This window comes from Pleuronectes platessa, chromosome 17 (genome assembly GCF_947347685.1).
Source record: "Pleuronectes platessa chromosome 17, fPlePla1.1, whole genome shotgun sequence".
Classification (NCBI taxonomy): domain Eukaryota; kingdom Metazoa; phylum Chordata; class Actinopteri; order Pleuronectiformes; family Pleuronectidae; genus Pleuronectes; species Pleuronectes platessa.
Genome location: NC_070642.1, coordinates 15,837,159 through 15,859,112, shown reverse-complemented (window position 1 = coordinate 15,859,112; position 21,954 = coordinate 15,837,159). Strand labels below are relative to the sequence as shown.

Below are 21,954 nucleotides of genomic sequence, written 5' to 3'. Positions count from 1 at the left end.
CAAGCTGCTGAGCCCTGCATGACCACCCATTAAATAACAAAGGGCTGCGAATAAATGCACTCTGTAAATAGGTGAATCTAAAACTGTAAACTCTATGAATACAAAACCATTTATATAAAGATATTATAAACAGTATCACATAGCGCTCACCACATTTCCTCTTGCACTGCAAATTTGTTTGTACAGCAGTGTCCATATCTACTTTCCTCTATAGATTCAATAATAATGTACTAATTTTTCCTGAATAATATTTTTATAATTTTGCATGTAGAATGTTTTACATGCAATGAAATATTTGATACATCGAAGAGTTACTTTTACTACAAAACTCCACTTATATTTAAAAGTAGATGTGCAGTGAAGTCAAAGGGTCAGCTTGCTTAATTGAAGCTTCTGTGCGGGCTTCATGTGCACCGCTCTGTCTTGGTCCCACCAACCAATCTCCTCACGAGAGCCCAGGACCAAGAGCTGCACGTCCGCACTGTCCGGAGCGAGAATGACCCCGATCTGAACAACATGGTCACAGCTGTTTAACACGGCACGGCACGGTTATTATAGCCCCTGTCAGATTATAGCGCGGTTAGTACTCAGCGGAGTCGATAGTGTTTGGTGTTTCTAAATATAACACACACAAATGTTTATAATTCTATCTTAGTGAGGACACAGATTGGTATAGTGCATTTCCTGGCCCCTTATCCTAACCAAAATGTCCTCACGTCCCCAAAATGACCTCACTTTACCCAAGGTGTCCTCACTTAACCCAAAATGTCATCTTCCCCAAAATGTCTTCACTTTCCACAACATGTCGTCACTTTGCCCAACATGTCTGCAGTGTCGCAAAGTTTCCTAACTCATCACAATATGTCCTTTGTTAATGATTCCTAACATAATGGTTTCAGCTGGTGCATCAGTCATGCACTTTACTTCTGATGGACATGAAATTGATAAATCATGCATGATGTTACAAAACTAAACTGGAGTTGCCTTTGAGTCTTTTTAATAGGAAGCTCTGCAGAGGTTACAAAACAAGCACAGGTGCTCAAAGTGGAACTGCCCCAAAGTCCAAAAAAGCCAGTACTTATACACAGAGGTGTTTCAGAAAACATAACATGAAAAAATTACATAAAATCAACATCTGTCTATCTACTGTGTCCGGTCTCTGTTGCAGTTGGAAGAAAACATTACAGAATAAGTGAATACACACTGTTTGTCAAGGTCACAGCAGTGAGACACCGCCAAATAAGGAATTATTTCCTACGTCCATCAATTAAGTTGTTGTGTAACAACCACACCACAGGCCCACATAACACAAATATTTTATCAAATCATGCACCACATACCCACAACAAAAACACCTCCCAGGATGAAATACAATCGGTTAAAGATACAGAATTGATTTCTCTGACATCCTCAAATAGACACGCTGTTCTCAATGCGAGAAGGGAGCAGGTAGTCATAGGGCAGTTCAAGCTGCGAGTTTCTCTTTGCGATTTCTTCACCGAGATATGACAACTCCGCTTGAAACTCCAGAATCACCTGTGTAAACTCAGGCTCATCAAATCTTTTCTCAGGATATTGACCCAAAGGAACCTGCCAAGGACAAAGTTGAGACAGAAATATTACATTAGCAGAGTTTATCGTTGTGGAAAAAATGACAAATTCTTATTAAATTATACAAGTATGAATTAATAAATGCATTAATATTTAAATAAAACGTACAACATCACTGTATTTCCCTGAAAGTTGATTTATCAACACGGATATGGCGACAGTCTCTCCAACATTGGGGAGGGTCTCCATAATTGTCTCCATGCTAGACTGCCCCTTGGTGGTTGGAGGAGGTTTGCGCAATAGCAATACAGCATTCGGTGTCCAGTAGTAGAAGTCAAACTAGATGATGAGAGAAGTTTCAACAAACATGTAATATATGATTAAACATTTTTGTATTTATTTATTATCTTATTTCCTGTTCTTAGGTTGTGGCAAATTTGATATTTGAAATAATTGAATCGACTGAATCTCTTTAAAAGTTACAAAAAGTGATGTAAATGTAGGAAATGAAACCTCATGGTGGAAGAAGCAGATTACACATCTGCCCAACATCCCATATATTTGAAAGGTGAAAACAAACCTCAATACATATTCCAGTGTCCTAACATTTTCACTCTTGCCTCACCTGTCCATTATTGACTGCTGCGTGTTGAACCGACACTGTGAAGATGACCATGGTGATGAATTTGATCAATTCCTCAATGGATTGTAAGGAATATGGGAATCCTGTCGGCGGCACCACCATCATTATTTAATGATTGGCATTCACAATTTGGACATTGGACTATATGTTGTATACAGAACATGGGTTAAATACCTGAGCCATAGTTTCTCAAGAGGCCGTAGATGAATATCTCACAGATCCAATCCTGCAGCTCTGTGTCTTTAGCGACGTCAGCGTCTGAGGGATAGTAGTACTCCACTGCTGCCCTCACAAAGCTGGTTAACACAAAACAATGGGATTGTGAGTAATTATGTGGAAGAATGTGAAAAAAAAAAGTCTCTATCAAAACCCGCAGACTGAAATTAAACATGGACATTATGACAGCTCCCCAAAAGTGAGGCCAAAGCATCTCAAACGACACCTGGAGTTTCTCCGACCAGCCACCTAGTGCAAAGTATGTAACATTTCTTCCACAGGATTCACCGCCAGCTAGTGGTTGCTTTGATGACATTTCTAATACAAACATGAAAAAAAACAAAAAAACTCAGCAGTATATTAATACATTAATTCCTGTCTCTTACATGCTGCACCACTTCTTTACTGAAGCGAGCTGCTGATTGTAGAACAGATCAGTGAGGATATCTGCAATATTTATTACCTAAATTTTGAAGTTACCTGTTGATGATGGACCACAGCTTCAATCCATCATCTCTGTAGTAGTAGTTGGGGATTGACTCTAGTCCTCGTGCAGCGATGTTCTCTGGCAGGCAGACGGAGCTGTAGGTCATTTCATGGAGGGACCTCCTCATGATCTCTATCATCCCCTCAATTCCAGCTGTACTCTAATAATAAATTATCCAGAAATATTTTCTATAAGACAAATATAACGTTGTAAATCAAGATGAATAGAATAGTCCGGCGTTGTATTATTTATAAGTGGAAGAGCCTTACTGTTTTAAAGATCCCATCAGGTCCCATTAGACCTACACGGCCTCTAATGTTTATGTCGAGAGTGGACTTACAGTGTGGAATCAACAGCTGAAGAGAAAGAGGGGAACATTATAAAAGTCAAGTTAAGATGGTTTTTAAAGCCAGAATGACACAGAATCTATAACAAAAAATGGGTTCTTCACTGACCCATAGCATATCCTTTACCACCAACTAAATATGTTCGACAGGGGAAATAACAGCAACACATCCTGGCTGTGTTCATCAAAACAGGGTTCCCTCAACTCATGAACAAAAACCTTAAATACCAGTCAAACATCAGTTCAGATCCAAAAGAAAAACAAAGTTACGAGCAGATTGATCTCTGCTGTGTCGTCGTACCTTGTAGAGGGGATGAATCACAGGGAAGCAGCGCAGAGTGGCGACAGTGTAGACCTCTCCCATGAAGTGAGTATTCATGAGGTGATGGACGGCTTCATGATCCAGTGTATCTGCGTTTTTGATAAACATCTTGGCCAGCAGCCAGTCGGTCTCCAGGTCGCTGGGCAGAAAGATGGGATTCTTCTCTGAGGACTGTTGATACAGCTGGAATGTGATGAAAAATATTAACCTTAAATAGTTTGAAGAGTGAAACAGGACTTTGGAAAAAATCAAAGAAAAATCGTAAATTGGAAAATAATGTTATTCAATGACAATACTTGATTTTGATGTAAATATACCTGTATTGCAATTGGCATCAGTTTGTTTTGTGGGTTCAAGTAGAACAAACAGAGACCAGAAGTCACAGTCAGAGATTCTCCATTGTAGACATAAGGGGGGATTCCATCCAGCTTCTTTTGGTCATAGAGGAATATATTGCCTTTCTGTATGGGAAGGAATCAAGACGCAACACAGATTTGTAATTAATCAATGGATCAATCAACCTTAAATCAGACCTTTCAAACTAAACTAATGCATACCAAAGCAATCAGTAAGGGAAAAGATAACAATCAAACAAAGTTAAGAAATTAAATATATGTTGAATTATAAAACACTGGGTCTTCCCCCTAGCTTCAAAAACCACATGTATTTCAGATGCTTTGTTGGTTTTGTAGATGTTTCACATATTTAAGCAACTTAATGTATATTTTATATATTTTATAATTTTGTTAGTGTTAATTAATTAATGTTTGTCATACAGAAAAATCATCTATTCATCCATCCACCTATTGTGCCCTTAGTAAAGGGATAAATGGTTATTGGATCCCTGTGTTTAAATGTGCTCACCAGGAGGTCTGTGACCCAGTCAACTTTAAAATCTCTATACCAGTAACAGTATTACACATTCTATATACTTTTTTTAAGTCTTTTTCAATACCAGTATTTTTTTATATAGGTGTGATGTGTGCTGTCCTTTTGGGCTTTGTCACCACTGGTGAGGCAGAGTTTTCAATGAATTGTCGCTAAAAAATTGTATTGAATGTTGTTTGTTGTCTCTGCTTGTTATAAAAACATGCATTTGTCTGTCAGTGTTGCTCAAAGAGAAATTGCATCACTTTGACAGTAATCTTCAAATGTTAAATTGCTGTTTTCAATCTGAATCAATGATTCAAGGATTGAGGATGAGACAATATTATTTTGTTCTCTCTTCTTTCTTACCCCAATTTCCCTCATCAGACTGCTGCCCTCAGCCAGGAACGGCTTCACCATCTCCTCTGTGACAGGGAAGTTTCGGGGAAGGTCTGAACAGCGCTTGATCAAAGTGGGGTTGATTCCGTTCAGAAACTGGTATCCGTAAAAGTCATCCTCCTTCCAGTGCTCTGCAACGTACTCTGAATAAAAAGAAACAGAGATATAAGGTTTTATCTGCTCAGGTTTGATGTACAACATGATCCTAGTCATAAAAAATGTATGTATTTTTTAATTTCTATAAAAACCATAAAGATAAGTTTTTAATTTACGAAAAGGAATAAAATGAGTTCAGAATTATCAGCTGATTTCAATAGATTTCCTTGTTGAAATTTAAGATGCACCAACCATAACAAGGGATATGGAATGATGCATGTTCCTGTAGGAAAATAAACTGTAATTAGGTGTTAACTAAACAATTTCCACTATATAATTCTCGATAACTTTTACAATATTACATATACATATATACTGTATCCAATTGTCTTTTTTCAGTTTATTGTAAAGTTTTTAAAAAACCTAATTAAAACTTTTAATAGAATAAATGTTGGTCACATCGTAGGTGCATTGTTTTCCATGATATTGAGCAGCATGTTGGAAACATTTATCCTATATATTATAACATATGAATGATTGTTTTAACTTTGGAGGTTGGCTTATTCAATTCACATGTGTTGTTTACAGCAATGAGTCCATATATAAGCTGTATAATAATCAGCTTTGGAGATTTAAATGATTACCAATCTACCAATTTCTGTTAGATCACTTTTGAACTGATAATTCTGTGTGTGTCCCACATCCTAACATGTAGCCACTTGTTACTGTATATCTACAGCGGTTCTCCAGTCACATTCACAGCCACCAGACACCAGGTATCAGACCACCAAACTTCTGGTTAGTAAGACGACCTCAACCTGCTGAGCCACATTTGTGAAACCAGAGAGGACAAGCAGTTCTGTCGAGGATGTCTATGATCTAATCTGCAGTACTGGAAAACAGGAAATACCTGACATTGGTGTCTTTTGGAAGTTAAAGAGTCTTTTCAGGTCGTCGACATTTTCCCATTTTTTGATGGATCCAACCATTCCCTTAAAGTGGAATTTCCTTCCACTTAATTAAGACAAGGGAAAAGGGAAAGAGAAAAAGAGAGCGTGAGTATATTTGAACCAGTTTGTATTGTAAATCTTTATCTACAGTCGACCCACAGTTGTTTGTTTGCATCTTTTATTTCGTCCGTTTTTGCCTGAGAGAAGCGGATTTCAGCTGGTAGCTCAGACGCATTTTCAAAACTACTTATGTGGAGTAGTCCTTCAGCCAGAGGCTTCCACCTGAAAAAAACAAAGAACAAAGTTACATAAAAGTAAACTGTCTCTATGCGGACATGCCTGGATCTTTAGGTACAGGACGTGCTGTGCTGCACACTTACTGGTACAAGCTCTTTTGAAGTGTCAGCTCTTTTTTCCGGTGCTCAATCAACAGGGGATGGTCGTCCTCTAAAAACTTCATGGCTGAGAAGTGAAAAGAATGTTACAGCAGTCAAATATCACCTTTAAAAAAAATTGAAGATTTCATATCCCCCAAAAATATCTATTGTTTAATAAAAAAAGATCTGAAAATGAATAATGATATAATATCAAACCTCTCCCTCCTCTCAGCTCCACATACTCTCCCCTGGAGATCCATCTGTGACAGGGGAAGAGAATGGCGTCTCCCTCTGGAGTCGTCACTTCTATGGTGGAGCAGTACCACTCGTCTTCTTGGAAAAAGAGACGGGGATCCTTCTCCACCTTGACCAGCAGAAGTTTCCCAAGAGATGAACTGGTTTTCACCGTGTAGGTCCCGGTCTGGAAGTAAGAGTTAATGTAAATATAAACAGTGAAGTAAGTGCAACATCTGTTGAAAAGGGTTGGGTTTGATGTTATCAGTGTCACAAGCGTTTCCCAGTACACAGAGATAGACAAACATGGCAGCTGGCTGGTGAAAGTGGACAAACACCACACCTTGAATTAACCTCAAAACAAAACAAGTGGTTGAAATTTGCTGAAACACTTCCCAAAATGTGATCTACAAAAACTAAATCGATTTGTTCTGGCAGAAATCTGCTCATCTTAACTGAAAAGTTGCTGTTGATCAAACTTTGATTAAGCAGAAACTATTAAAAAATATATATAGAAGGATTAAAATAAACATAAAAATCTGAACCAGGGAGAAAGCGTACCAGCAGAAATGGGCCTTTATGAGAGATTTAAAAGAGTATAAGGAGTTTGTTGGACTGACCACCTTATGGATATTGATCCAGAGAGTGGGAGCCCTGACAGGAAAGGCCTTGTCAGCTTGTGAATGTACGATCCTTTAATGTGATTATACATATTAGAGTGTCGTGCAGGTTGATTTAACTTACTTTCCCGGTGCAGAAGTCTTTACCAAAGTTGTCCAGATCAGTTTTCTCACTCTCTCCGTCACTTCCAATTAAAGTGACAGAAACGTGATCCCATGTTCCTGCACTTGGCATGTCACCTGTTGACACCTGAAGCTTGTACTCAGCCATGGTCACTCAGTGGATCCGGGCTAGAAGAACTAACAGATTTTTCCTCTCCGTGCTCTGTTTTCTTGCTCTCTGCCTCTTCTCCTCAGAATCCTCCACCCTATTTAAGACCTTTACAAGACCACACCTCTTTTGGTCCTTAAACATAGTCCATTCAGACAACTCACAATCTAACGTTCATGGCAGCAGAACAGGTTTAGTCTTTGGCATCTAGGCCCCAACTTAATCACTCTCCCATATGATTGCATAGGAAGGATTGGAATGTTGAGCAAATACTTGTAACCCCCCAGTTGGAGCCTACAGGTGGATGCTAGGGTGGTGGAGGGGCAGAAGCAACTGGTAGCAATACTGCAGCAGCAGTGCGAGCAAAGGGAATGATGGAAAATGTCCCACTGCTTACATAGACCACCCGATAAGGTGGGTGTGTATTGTAGATGGTTGTGGAGATTGGGGTATGTTAAATGATGTATGTCATATGATTGGAGCAGCGCAGCTCGAGTTGGCAGCCTGAAGTAGCTTGCAGGCGACGCGCCATAGATGCTGGAACCTGTTTTTGTGGGGGGGGGGGGTTCAGCTTGAATTCCTTTACACCAGGATATGACACTTATTTACTCAGGTTTGTCCTGTTGCTTTGTCTGCGCTAGTTAAAATCTGTTAACATGTGTTAATTTAACTCAAAAGTACTGACTTTCTACTCAAAGACCAAACACCTCTGACAGGGTGAGATGTGAGCTTTTAACGAAGGCCTCAGGTAATAAACATTCAGTGCTGCAACATTCCTGCCTGGTACTGATAATAACAGGTTTTGTCATGCTGGGACCCAGCCCACTAACCTAACCTTGCATTGCATTGCATTACATTTAGCTGACTTTTTTATCCAAAGTGACTTACAACAAGTGTGAGGGTACAAACCCAGAACAACAAGAATCAAGAAAGTACAATTTCTTCAAGAAAGCCAAGCTAAAAAGGGCTATAAGTAAGTGCCATTTAAGTGCTACTAAATTGTTAATTTAAACTTTTTTCAAGGTATAGTCGGATCAGGTGTGTTTTTAGTGTGCGGTGGAATATGTATAGACTATAACAAACACATGTGATTGAGTGTTTAGCTCGCAGTGAGGGTGCAACAAGCTGATTGGCAGATGCAGAGTGTAGTGAACGGGCTGGGGTGTAACGTTTGATCATGTCTTGGATGTAGACTGGACGTAGTTTGAAACGGATGCAGGTAGCCACTGGTAACCAGTGAAGGGAGCTGAGGAGGGGAGTAGTGTGAGTGAATTTGGGTAGGTTAAAGACCAGTCCAGCTGTTGCATTCTGGACGAGCTGCAGAGATTGGATGGCGCTAGCAGGTAGACCTGCCTGGAGGGAGTTAAAACAGTCTAGGTCTGAGATGACCAGGGCCTTGACCAGAACATGCGCCAACCTCTGAGTGAGAAGGGGACTTATTCTCCTGATGTTGTGCAGCATCTATCTACAGGTACGTGTTGTTGCAGTAATGTTGGCAGTAAGGGAAGGTTGACTGTCAAGTGTCACACCCAGGTTCCAAGCACCCTTGGTGCGGGCCAACACAAAGTTTTCAAATATAATAGTCAGGTCGCGGGCGGGAGAGCCTTTACCTGGAAGGAAAAGTAGTTCAGTCTTGTCATTGTTCATTTTCAGGTGGCTGACATGGTATTATTATCATTCACATTCTTTTCTTGCATTGAAATACACATAGCAATAACTAATTAATGTATTCTAACTGGCCTGTGTAGAGTTAAGAGTTAATGTAAAAATGTGATTTGATTGAATACATTTCTGGTTAAAGTCTACAATAGAAAGTAATGGTAAATCAATTTTTTCATTTTCTCAATACACGCCTGTAGAGAGTTATTATCGTGCATCCAACAACCTGTGAGTCCTCTCATTCTCTGTGTGGTTATTACTCCCACAGAAATTTCATTCCAGATTCTTCTCATGTGAGTCCAAGATACTGAACCCCAAATTGCCCCTTAAGGCTGTGCTGCTGCATGAGTGATGTAGGACGCACACATATATGCACTGTATAAGTGTTTGTGCGAGTGGTAAGACTAAGATTTTCTTTTGAATTCACAATGAACTTAACATAATAGTGGTTGGACTGAATAGATACAATTTTTACTCAAGCCCAATTCATATTGACCTCAACTCCTCTAATATCTGTGCAACACATGATGATTCATCGATTCACATTTTCATTAGGAATCATGGCAGTCATACACAATATACACCATGTTCTGTATACACCCTTAAAAGTAAAAAATGAATTGAATACACTGTATATAAATAATATAAACACAGTGAGCAGAGTATATACAGTATCACATAGCGCTCACCACATTTCCTCTTGCACTGCAAATTTGTTTGTACAGCAGTGTCTGGATCTAATTTCCTCTATAGATTAAATAATAATGTACTAATATTTGCAGAAAAAATTATTTATATTTTTGCATACAGAATATTTGACATGCAATGAAATATTTGATACACCGAAGAGTTACTTTTACTACAAAACTCCACAGATATTTAAAAGAAGATGGGCAGTGAAGTCGAAGAGCCAGGTTGCTGAATTACGTGTGACGCTGTACCGCCATCATGAGGCGACAGGGGCACATTACACAGTACAAACCAAACATGGCGGAGTTGTTTAGGTGCTCTTCTCCTGAATCGCAGCTTTGAGCGTGAACATCCTCACAGGAGCTCAGTGTGTTACCTTCCCAGATGTAGCAGCCTCTGGCTATTTGCAAGAACTTGAACCACAGTGCTTCTTTCACCGGCTCCTCCAGCTGCACGTCGCCGAGCCACAGGTTCGGTTCATCCGGCGACAGGAGCTCGTGTACTGGCTTCATGTGCACGGCTCTGTCCGGGTCCGAACGACCCATCTCCTCACGAGAGCCCAGGACCAAGAGCTGCAGGTCCGCACTGTCCGGAGCGAGAATGACCCCGAATCTGAACAACATGGTCACGGGTGTCTAACACGGCACGGCACGGTTAGATTATAGCGCGGTAAGTATTCAGTGGAGTCGATAGTGTTTGGTGTGGTCTAAATATAACACACACACAAATGTTTGTAATTCTGTCCTAGTGAGGACACAGGTTGGAATAATGCATTTCCGAGCCCCTTATCCCAACCAATATGTCCTCACGTACCCGACATGTCTTCACTTTATCCAAAATGCCCTCTCCCCCAAAATGCTTTCACTTTCCACATGTCCCTTGCTACCCAACATGCCTTCCCTTTCCCCAACATGTCTTCCCTTTCCCCAACATGTCCTCACTTTCATAAAAGTCTTCACTTTTCCAAACATGTTTTCACAATCCTCAACATGTCTTCACTTCCCCCAACATGTTTCAACTTTCCCAAAGTGTCCTCACCTTCCCAAAAGGTTTCAACATTTGCATCAGTCATGCACTGTATTTCTGATGGACATGAATTGATAAATTACGTGTGATGTTATAAAAATAAAGGGAAGTTCCAAATATGAGCGACTATGAGTTTAATCGATATGAAGCTGAATACAGGTGACAGGAAGTAATTTTACACAGTATATCTTTTATCTTTATTGTTTAAGCAAATAATTCATGTAGTTCCCCAAAAGACAACATCAGTGTGTTTTCTTACAGCTAATTCATCTCTGCCATCATGTCCATTACAGGAATGGAAAAGCGAAAACTCAATGTCAGAAAAGTGTAAAAAGTAACATTATATATATATATATATATATCGCCTTTTTGTTTAATAAGGTCGGAGAAATGTTAAAGCTATTATTTCCTACGTCCATCAATTAAGTTGTTGATGAACAACCACACCACATGCCCACATATCAACTAAAATATTTGATCACATCATGCAACACATACCCACAACAAAAAACCCTCCCAGGATATACAATCGGTTAATGATAGAGAATTGATCTCTCTGACTTCCTCAAATAGACACGCTGCTCTCAATGCGAGAAGGGAGCAGGTAGTCGTAGGGCAGTTCAAGCTGCGAGTTTCTCTTCTCGATTTCTTCACCGAGTTTTGACAATTCCGCTTGAAACTCCAGAATCATCTGTGTAAGCTCAGGCTCGTCAAATCTTTTCTCAGGATATTGACCCAAAGGAACCTGCCAATGACAAAGTCGAGACAAAAATATTACAGCGACAGAGTTTATCATTGTGCAAAAGACGACAAATCTTTATTGAATTATACATGTATGAATTAACAAATGCATTAATATTTAAATTAAACTTACAACACCACTGTATTTGCCTGAAAGTTGACTTATCAACACTGATGTGGCCACAGTCTCTCCAACATTGGGGAGGGTCTCCATAATTGTCTCCATGCTTGACTGCCCCTTGGTGGTCGGAGGTGGTTTGTGCATTACCAATGGGCCATTCGGCGTCCAGAAGTAGTAGTCAAACTAAATGATGAGAGAAATTTCAACATGCATGTAATGTATGATAAAACATTTGAGTATTTATGTATTATTTTATTCTTTGAGTTAGGTTGTGGCAAATTTGATGTCAAAATAAATGAATCGATTGAATATCATTAAAAGTTACAAAAAGTGATGTAAATGTAGGAAATAAACCTGATAGTGGAAGAAGCAGATTACACATCTGCCACACGTCCCATATATTTGAAATGTGAAAACAAACCTCAATACATAATCCAGTGTCCTAACATTTTCACTCTTGCCTCACCTGTCCACTATTGACTGCTGCGTGTTGAACCGACACTGTGAAGATGACCATGGTGATGAATTTGATCAATTCCTCAATGGAATGAAAGGAGTCTGGGAATCCTGTCGGCAGCACCACCATCATTAGTTAACGTTTGGCATTCACAATTTGCATTGGACATTGGACTATATGTTGTATACAGAACATGGGTTAAATACCTGAGGCTTTGTTTCTTAAGAGGCCGTAGGTGAATATCTCACCGATCCATTCCTGCAGCTCTCTGTCTTTATAAACGTCAGCGTGTGAGGGATAGTAGTACTCCACTGCTGCCCTCACAAAGCTGGTTAACACAAAACAATGGGATTCTGAGTAATTATATGGAAGCATGTGGAAAAAAGAAATCCCTATCAAAACCCACAGACTGAATTAAACATTGAAATCACGACAGCTCCCCAAAAGTGAGGCCAAATCATCTCAATCGACACCTGGAGTTTGTCCGACCAGCCACCTAGTGCAAAGTATGTAACATTTCTTCCACAGGATTCACCGCCAGCTAGTGGTTGCTTTGATGACATTTCTAATATGCTACAGGCGTAAAAATTAAAAAACAAATCTCAGCAGAATAAATACATTATTACCTGTTGATGATGTACCACAGCTTCAATCCATCATCTCTGTAGTAGTAGTTGGGGATTGACTCCAGTCCTCGTGCAGCGATGTTCTCTGGCAGACAGACGGAGCTGTAGGTCATTTCACGGAGGGACCTCCTCATGATCTCTATCATCCCCTCATGTCCAGCTGAACTCTAATAATAAATTATACAGAAATATTTCCGATTAGACAAATATAACTTTGTTGTCAATCTTATAGAAATTCATTTTTTCAGCAGATCAAGTTGAATAGAAGAGTCCAGTTTTATATTATATATGTGAAAGAGCCTTACTTTTTCAAACATCCCATTAGGTCCCATTAGACTGACACGGCCTCTAATGTTTATGTCGAGAGTGGACTTACAGTGTGGAATCAACAGCTGAAGAGAAAGAGGGGAACATTATAAACGTCAAGTTAAGAAGCTTATTAAAGCCAGAATTAAACAGAATCTACAACAAATATGGGTTCTTCCCTGACCCATACCATATACTTTCCACCAACTTAATCTTTCGGGTGGTTTTTGTGTGATATATTTAAAACAAACAAGGAAATAAAAAGCAACACATCCTGGCTGTGTTGATCAGCATAGAGAAGACACAACCATAACAAAACAGGTTTGCCTCAACTCATGAACAAAACCTTAAATACCAGTCAAACATCAGTTCAGATCCAGAAGAAAAACGCAGGTACGAACAGAGTGATCTCTGCTGTGTCGTCGTACCTTGTAGAGGGGATGAATCACAGGGAAGCAGCGCAGAGTGGCGACAGTGTAGACCTCTCCCATGAAGTGAGTATTCATGAGGTGATGGACGGCTTCATGATCCAGTGTATCTGCGTTTTTGATAAACATCTTGGCCAGCAGCCAGTCGGTCTCCAGGTCGCTGGGCAGAAAGATGGGATTCTTCTCTGAGGGCTGTTGATGCAGCTAGAATGTGATGAAAAATATTGACTTTAAAATGGTTGAAGAGTGAAACAAGACTTTTGAAAAAGATGTAATAAAAATAATAATGCAATGTGGAAAATAATATGATTCAATGACGATACTTGATTTCATCTAAATATACCTGTATTGCAATTGGCATCAGTTTGTTTTGTTGGTTCAAGTAGAACAGACAGAGACCAGGAGTCACAGTCAGAGATTCTCCATTGTAGACATAAGTGGGGATTCCGTCCAGCTTCTTTTGGTCATAGAGGAATATATGGCCTTTCTGTATGGAAAGGAATCAAGACCCAACACAGATTTGTAATTAATCAGTGGATCAATCCACCTTAAATCAGACCTTTCAACCAAATTAATTCAGTTCAAAGTATTTTACAGGTGATTGACAAAACATAGGTAAAAATGAATTGAAAATAACTACAAACATTTTAAGATCTAAAGACTAACGCTTACCAAAGCAATTAATAATGGAAAAGACAATCAAACAAAGTTAATAAAATAAATATATAAAATGTAACCATAAATTATAAAACACTACATTAAAGCCAAACTAAATATTAACAAATCTGAGGGGACTTCCCATCAGATTGTTTCAGGATGTGTCACATAATAAGCAACATAATATATATTTTATTTATTTTATAATTTTGTTAGTATGAATTAGTGAAAAAGAGTTGTTTGTTGTCTCTGCTTGTTTTAAAACAGTCATTTGTCGCTCAGTGCTGATCAAAAAGAAATTGCATCACTTTGACAATAATCTTTAAATGTTAATTGGCTGTTTTCGAGCTGAATCAATGATTCAAGGGTTGAGGATGAGACAAGATTATTTAATTTTCTCTTCTTTCTTACCTCAATTTCCCTCATCAGACTGCTGCCCTCAGCCAAGAACGGCTTCACCATCTCCTCTGTGACAGGGAAGTTTCGGGGAAGCTCTGAGCAGCGCTTGATCAAAGTGGGGTTGATTCCGTTCAGAAACTGGTATCCGTAAAAGTCATCCTCCTTCCAGTGCTCTGCAATGTACTCTGAAAAAAAAAAAAGAGATATAAGGATTATCTGCTCAGATTTAATGTAAAACATGATCCTAGTCATAAAATATTCATGTTTTTATAATGTGTATAAAAAAACAGAAGACATAAGTTTTTATTTCATGAAAAATAAGAAAATGTTTTCAACATTATCAGCTGATTTCAATAGTTTTCCTTGGTGAAATTTGCGACGCAACAACCATAACAAGGGATCTGGAATGATGCATGTGCCTGTGGGAAAATAAACTGTAGTTAGGTGTTAACTCATCAATTTAAATTATTTAATGTTCGATAACTATTCCAATATTATATATACATATATTCTGTATCCGATTTAGTAATTAAACTGTTCATAGAATCAATGTTGGTCACATCGTAGGTGCATTGTTTTTTCATGATATCGTGCAGCATGTTGGAAACATTTAGCCTATATATTATAACATATGAATGATTGGTTAAACTTTGGAGGTAGCTTTAGTCAATTCACATGTTTGGTTTACAGCAATGAGTCCATATATAAGCTGTATAATATCAGCTTTGGAGATTTAAATGATTACCAATCTACCAATTTCTGTTAGATCACTTCTGAACTGATAATTGTGTGTCTCCCACATCCTAACATGTAGCCACTTGTTATTGTATTTCTACAGCGGTTCTCCAGTCACATTCACAGCCACCAGACGCCAGGTATCAGACCACCGAACTTCTGATTAGTAAGACAATCTCTACCTGCAGAGCCATAGACACCCCTGATTTGTGTAACCAGAGAGGACAAGATATTTCTGTCGAGGAAGTCTATGATTTAATCTGAAGTACTAGAAAATAGTAAATACCTGACATTGGTGTCTTTTGGAAGTTAAAGAGTCTTTTCAGGTCGTCGAGATCTTTCCATTTTTCGGCGGATCCAACCATTCCCTCAAATTTGAATTTCATTCCACTTAATTAAGACAAGGGAAAAGGGAAAGAGAAAAAAAAGCGTGAGTATATTGGTACAAATTTTTGTTGAAAATCTTTATCTACAGTTGACTCACAGTTGTTTGGTTGCCTTTTGGATTTCCTCCGCTTTGGCCTGACGGAAGCGGATTTCAGCTGGTAGCTCAGACACATTTTCAAAACTGCTTATGTGGAGTAGTCCTTCGGCTAGAGGCTTCCACCTGAAAAAAGCAAAGGAATAAAATTACGTAAAAGTCGAATGTCTCAAAGCGGACATACCTGGATCTTTAGGTACAGGACGTGCAATGCTGCACACTTACTGGTACAAGCTCTTTTGAAATGTCAGCTCTTTTTTACGATGTTCAATCAACACGACATAGTCTTCCTCAAAATACTTCATGGCTGGGAAGTGAAAAGAACGTTACGGCAGTCAAATTTCAACTGTCAAAAAATTTGAAGATTTAATATCCCCCAAAAATATATAATGTTTAATAAAAAAGATCTATAAAATGAATAATAATATCAGACCTCTCCCTCCTCTCAGCTCCACATACTCTTCCCTGGAAATCCATCTGTGACAGGGGAAGAGAATTGCGTCTCCCCCAGGAGTCGTCACTTCTATGGTGGAGCAGTACCACTCTTCTTCCTGGAAATAGAGAAAGGGTTCCTTCTCCACCTTGACCAGCAGAAGTTTCCCAAGAGACGAACTGGTTTTCACCGTGTAGGTCCCGATCTGGAAGTAAGAGTTAATGTAAATATAAACAGTGAAGTAAGTGCAACATCGGTTGAAAAGGGTTGGGTTTGATGTTATCAGTCTCAAAAGCATTTCCCAGTACACAGAGATAGACAAACATGGCAACTGGCTGGTGAAAGTGGGTCAAACACCACACCTTGAATAAACCTAAGAAATAAAACAAGTGGTTGGAATTTTCTGAAACACAGCCCATAAATGTGATCTACAAAAACTAAATCGATTTGCTCTGGCAGAAATCTGCTCATCTTAACTGAAAATTGGTGTTGATCAAACTTTGATTAGGTAGAAACTATGTAAAATAAAATATAGAATGATTAGGAGTTTGTTGGACTGACCACCTCAAGGATATTGATCCAGAGAGTGGGAGCCCTGATAGGAAAGGCCTTGTCACCTTTTGGATTTACTATCCTTTAATTTGTTCATACATTTTACAGTGTCGTGCAGGTGGATTTAACTTACTTTCCCGGGATAGAAGTCTCTACCCCAGTTGTCCAGTTCAGTTTTCTCACTCTCTCCGTCACTTCCAATTAGAGTGACATAAACATGATCCCATGTTCCTGCACTTGGCATGTAACCTGTTGACACCTCAAGCTTGTACTCAGCCATGGTCACTCAATGGATCCGGGCCAGAAAATCTAACAAAATACCGGGTCCAGATTTTTCCTCTCAGGCTCTGTTTTCTTGATCTCTGCCTCTTCTCCTCACAACCCTCCACCCTATTTAAGACCTTTACAAGACCACACCTCTCTTGGTCATTAAAAAAAGTTCAGTCAGACAACACAAGATCAAACGTTTATTGCAACAGAACAGGTTTAGTGTTTGGCGAGGCTCCAATTTAATCACTCACCCATATAGGAAGGAAGGATGGGAGTGATGAGCAAATACTTGTAATCCTCATGTAGCCTACAGGTGGATGCTAGGGTGGTGGAGGGGCTTAAGCAACTGGTGGCAATACTGCAGCAGCAGTGTTAGCAAAGGGGATGATGGGAAATTTCTATCTCCTCATATAGACCACCCGATAAGGTGGGTCTGTATTATAGATGGTTGTGGAGAGTGAGGTGTGTCACATGATGTATTTCACATGATTGGAGCAGCGCAGCTTGAGTTGGCAGCCTGACCTAGCTGGCTGTTTTTTTTGTCAGCTTGAAGTCCTTTACACCAGGATATGACACTTATTTGGTCAGGTTTGTACTGATGCTTTGTCTACACTAGTTCACATCTGACTACATGTTTTAATTTAACTCAAAATTACTTACTTTGTACTCAATGACCGAACTCCTCTGATAGGGTGAGATGTGACCTTTTAACAGGGGTGTTTCCAGAAACTTTGGGGACATTAAGAGACCTGCATGTGGACCCTACACAACCGATATTTATTATGTAATGAGCCATTCTCGGGGTGGAATCAGGTCAGGGTCTCAGGTAATGACCTGATTTGCCTTCAGCGCTGCAATATCCCTGCCTGGTACTGATAGGGGGGAAATGTGAGGCGGCACTAATGTTATAGCCGATCTAATGTTTTTACGTCCGCATCTCTTTAAGCGGCTCTGAAGCTGCATGCGGCTCTTCAGCCCCTCTGGGGCTGTGTCTCACTTTACCCCACCATGAAGCACAAGTTAAGTTTAGTCTTAAACATATTTTAGTGTTATATTACATTATATATGTTTTATTTTTTATGTCATAAACATTGTAGAAAAGCCATCATGCCAAGAAACTATACACCAGGAAGACAACCTGGGGCCAAACACCCCTCGCAGAGATAGAGAGTGCAGCCGCTGAGGTCATGCAAGGAAAGAAGTCCTTAAGAAAAGCTGGAAGGGATAGAAATATTGATAAGACAACCCTCAAAAGATTCATAAAGAAAAAAGAAAAATGGAAAGTAAAATCAGTAGCCTGGGGTGCAGTAGCTGAGGTAAAGAGAATATTCACAGATGAGATGGAGGAGGAGCTTGCCAAACCCTTGAAACAACTAGCTGACCAGTTCCATGGCCTTTCTCCAGTTAAGTGCCGTGAACTGGCATTTGAATACGCAGAGAAAACAATATCCCTGTCCCTGTGCAGGTAAGCTAGGGTGTGCAAGAGATCAAATGAATCATAATAATCATAAATGTGCTTAATTGACCAATCCCCATGATTCTGTTACTAGTCCGCTATTAGTTTTGGAAAGTTTGGTTGTCAATTTAGCTGTCGGGATTTTAACTATTACAACATGTGTTGTTATGGTAGGTATAAGTGGAAAAAGTAAGTGGACCACTTTACCCCGTAGCTGGGGTAAAGTGGGACACAAGACCTCTTTTTTTTAAAACAATCATATTTTCACTGTCCTTTGTCCTGAAGACATTCTGATCATTTCCATTGCTAGAAAACATCCTGAATTAATGGGAAATGTGTACATTTTACTGATGTATCATTTTAGCTCGTCTAGAGGGGAGCAAATGTAAAAAATGTCACACATTACCCCGCTCTCCCCTACACATAGCAATAAAAAATCAATGAATTCTAACTGGCCTGGGGAGAGTTAAGAGTTAATGTAAATATGTTCTTTATTGAATAAATTTCTGGTTAAAGTCTACAGTAGAAAGTAAATGTATATTTATTATTTCATTTTCTTAATGCTCGCCTGTAAAGGAGTTATCCACGGCGCTTCCAACAACCTGTGAGTCCTCTCATTCTCTGTGTGGTTATTACTTCCACAAAAATTTCATGAGAGTCCAAGATACTGATTTACAGGAATGTGTTGTTGCAGTAATGTTGGCAGTAAGGGACAGTTGATTATCGAGTGTCACACCCAGGTTCCAAGCAGTCTTGGTGGTGGCTACCACGGAATTGTCAAAGGTAATAGTCAGGTGGTGGGCGGGAGAGCCTTTACCTGGAAGGAAAAGTAGTTCAGTCTTGACAATGTTCATTTTCAGGTGGCTGACCTGGTATCATTATCATTCACATTCTTTTCTTGGATTGAAATACACATAGCAATAAATAATCAATGAATTCTAACTGGCCTGTGTAGAGTTAAGAGTTAATGTAAAAATGTGATTTTATTGAATACATTTCTAGGAAAAGTCTACGATAGAAAGTAATGGTATTTTTTTTTTTTCATTTTCTTAATGCTCGTCTGTAAAGGAGTTATCCACGGCGCATCCAACAACCTGTGAGTCCTCTCATACTCTGTGTGGTTATTACTCTCACAGAAATTTCATTCCAGGTTCTTCTCATGTGAGTCCAAGATACTGAACCCCAAATTGCCCCTTAAGGCTGTGCTGCTGCATGAGGGATGTAGGACACACACATATATGCACTGTATAAGTGTTTGTGTGAATGGTAAGACTATATTGTAAAGTGCTTTGAGTGGTATATAAATATCCATTTTAGCTTTGAATAATGAAAAAAAACTATTTGCTTGTGAATTCACCATCAACTTAACATAATAGTTGTTTGACTGAATTGATACTTTTTTACTCAAGCCCAATTCATATTGACCTCGACTCTAATATCTCTGTAACACATGTTGATTCATCGATTCACATTTTCATTAGAACTCATGGCAGTCATACACAATATACACCATGTTCTGTACACACTATTAAAAGTTAGAAAGAAATTGAATACACGGTATATAAATAATATAAACACAGTGAGCAGAGTATATACAGTATCACAAAGCGCTCACCACATCTCCTCTTGCACTGCAAATTTGTTTGTACCGCAGTGTCTAGATCTAATTTACTCTATAGATTAAATAATAATGTACTAATATTTCCTGAATAATATATTTATAATTTTGCATGTAGAATGTTTTACATGCAATGAAATATTTGATACATCGAAGAGTTACTTTTACTACAAAACTCCCCTGATATTTAAAAGTAGATGTGCAGTGAAGTCGAAGAGCCAGGTTGCTGAATTGAAGCTCGTGTGCAGGCCTCATGTGCAAGCTTTGCGTACACTTTGTTTACCCCCAGTTTGTGAACCGATAGTTTAATGCATTTCCGAGCCCCTTATCCTAACCAGAATGTCCTCACGTTCCCCAAATGCCCTCACTTTGCTTTCGATGTCTTCACTTTACCCAACATGTCTTCACTGTCCCAATGTTTCCTAACTTTCCCAAAATGCCCTCACTTTAACCAAAGTGTCCTCACTTCCCCAACATGTCTCCAATTTCTACAACATGTCTTAAATTCCCCCAATATGAAAAAGTACACACTGATGGAGGAACATAGTGATAAATGTCACCAAAAGTACTTCAATTATGTTGAATTTTAGCAAAGTTATTGCACTAGTTTTTTTATTTAAAAGCAACAAATGTCACAAAAAGTTGTTTGAAAAAGGTTTTTTGTTTGCACATCAGAGTTTCCTGAAAATAATGTGAATTGAATGTTCATGTGTATGTTATGTAAATACACATGTTGAACTCTGCCCATTTTGTTGGGGCAGGGGTGCGGTGGGGGGGAGGGGGCATGAAAAATATTCTAGCTCCAAAGTGGGGCATGACAGAAAAAGTTTGATAACCGTTGATCTACAGGAATGTGTTGTTGCAGTAATGTTGTCTGTAAGGGACAGTTGATTATCAAGTGTCACACCCAGGTTCCAAGCAGTGTTGGTGGTGGCTACCACGGAATTGTCAAAGGTAATAGTCAGGTCGTGGGCGGGAGAGCCTTTACCTGGAAGGAAAAGTAGTTCAGTCTTGACAATGTTCATTTTCAGGTGGCTGACCTGGTATCATTATCATTCACATTCTTTTCTTGCATTGAAATACACATAGCAATAAATAATCAATGAATTCTTACTGGCCTGTGTAGAGTTAAGAGTTAATGTAAAAATGTGATTTTATTGAATACATTTCTAGGAAAAGTCTACAATAGAAAGTAATGGTATATTTATTTTTTCATTTTCTTAATGCTCGCCTGTAGAGGAGTTATCCACGGCGCATCCAACAACCTGTGAGTCCTCTCATACTCTGTGTGGTTATTACTCTCACAGAAATTTCATTCCAGGTTCTTCTCATGTGAGTCCAAGATACTGAACCCCAAGTTGCCCCTTAAGGCTGTGCTGCTGCATGAGTGATGTAGGACACATATGCACTGTATAAGTGTTTGTGTGAATGGTAAGACTATATTGTAAAGTGCTTTGAGTGGTATATAAATATCCATTTTAGCTTTGAATAATGAAAAAAAACTATTTGCTTGTGAATTCACCATCAACTTAACATAATAGTTGTTTGACTGAATTGATACTTTTTTACTCAAGCCCAATTCATATTGACCTCGACTCTAATATCTCTGTAACACATGTTGATTCATCGATTCACATTTTCATTAGAACTCATGGCAGTCATACACAATATACACCATGTTCTGTACACACTATTAAAAGTTAGAAAGAAATTGAATACACGGTATATAAATAATATAAACACAGTGAGCAGAGTATATACAGTATCACAAAGCGCTCACCACATCTCCTCTTGCACTGCAAATTTGTTTGTACCGCAGTGTCTAGATCTAATTTACTCTATAGATTAAATAATAATGTACTAATATTTCCTGAATAATATATTTATAATTTTGCATGTAGAATGTTTTACATGCAATGA

At 38.9% G+C, this 21,954-nt stretch overlaps 2 protein-coding genes across 2 annotated transcripts; both read right to left on the bottom strand.

Annotated features, from left to right (window-relative positions):
* Positions 1-980: 980 nt before the first annotated feature.
* On the bottom strand, positions 981-7,697 carry LOC128460423 (hydroperoxide isomerase ALOXE3). The gene is made up of 14 exons (XM_053445613.1): positions 7,233-7,697; positions 6,471-6,675; positions 6,258-6,339; positions 6,037-6,159; positions 5,838-5,941; positions 4,802-4,974; positions 3,883-4,026; positions 3,545-3,748; positions 3,167-3,253; positions 2,891-3,057; positions 2,369-2,490; positions 2,177-2,277; positions 1,720-1,890; positions 981-1,590 (listed from the first exon to the last, which is right to left on the bottom strand). The coding sequence occupies exons 1-14, from the start codon at positions 7,377-7,379 to the stop codon at positions 1,411-1,413; spliced, it is 2,010 nt and encodes a 669-aa protein (XP_053301588.1). The 5' UTR covers positions 7,380-7,697; the 3' UTR covers positions 981-1,410.
* A 3,174-nt stretch (positions 7,698-10,871) lies between these two features.
* LOC128460425 (hydroperoxide isomerase ALOXE3) lies at positions 10,872-17,073 on the bottom strand. Its single transcript, XM_053445617.1, has 14 exons — positions 16,824-17,073; positions 16,139-16,343; positions 15,931-16,012; positions 15,709-15,831; positions 15,511-15,614; positions 14,502-14,674; positions 13,777-13,920; positions 13,434-13,637; positions 13,005-13,091; positions 12,700-12,866; positions 12,280-12,401; positions 12,083-12,183; positions 11,629-11,799; positions 10,872-11,499 (listed from the first exon to the last, which is right to left on the bottom strand). Exons 1-14 carry the CDS (start codon positions 16,968-16,970, stop codon positions 11,320-11,322), a joined length of 2,010 nt encoding a protein of 669 aa, XP_053301592.1. The 5' UTR covers positions 16,971-17,073; the 3' UTR covers positions 10,872-11,319.
* Between the last annotated feature and the right edge of the window lie 4,881 nt (positions 17,074-21,954).

Bases quoted from the DNA above. Each gene is read 5' to 3' on its own strand.
- LOC128460423 (XM_053445613.1), bottom strand. From the start codon at position 7,379: ATGGCTGAGTACAAGCTTCAGGTGTCAACAGGTGACATGCCAAGTGCA. The intron at 6,340-6,470 runs GTTTGATATTAT...TTCACTTCTCAG, and splicing joins GGAGCTGAGAGGAGGGAGAG to CCATGAAGTTTTTAGAGGAC. The intron at 3,254-3,544 runs GTACGACGACAC...CTTTCTCTTCAG, and splicing joins TGATTCATCCCCTCTACAAG to CTGTTGATTCCACACTGTAA.
- LOC128460425 (XM_053445617.1), bottom strand. From the start codon at position 16,970: ATGGCTGAGTACAAGCTTGAGGTGTCAACAGGTTACATGCCAAGTGCA. The intron at 16,013-16,138 runs GTCTGATATTAT...TTCACTTCCCAG, and splicing joins GGAGCTGAGAGGAGGGAGAG to CCATGAAGTATTTTGAGGAA. The intron at 13,092-13,433 runs GTACGACGACAC...CTTTCTCTTCAG, and splicing joins TGATTCATCCCCTCTACAAG to CTGTTGATTCCACACTGTAA.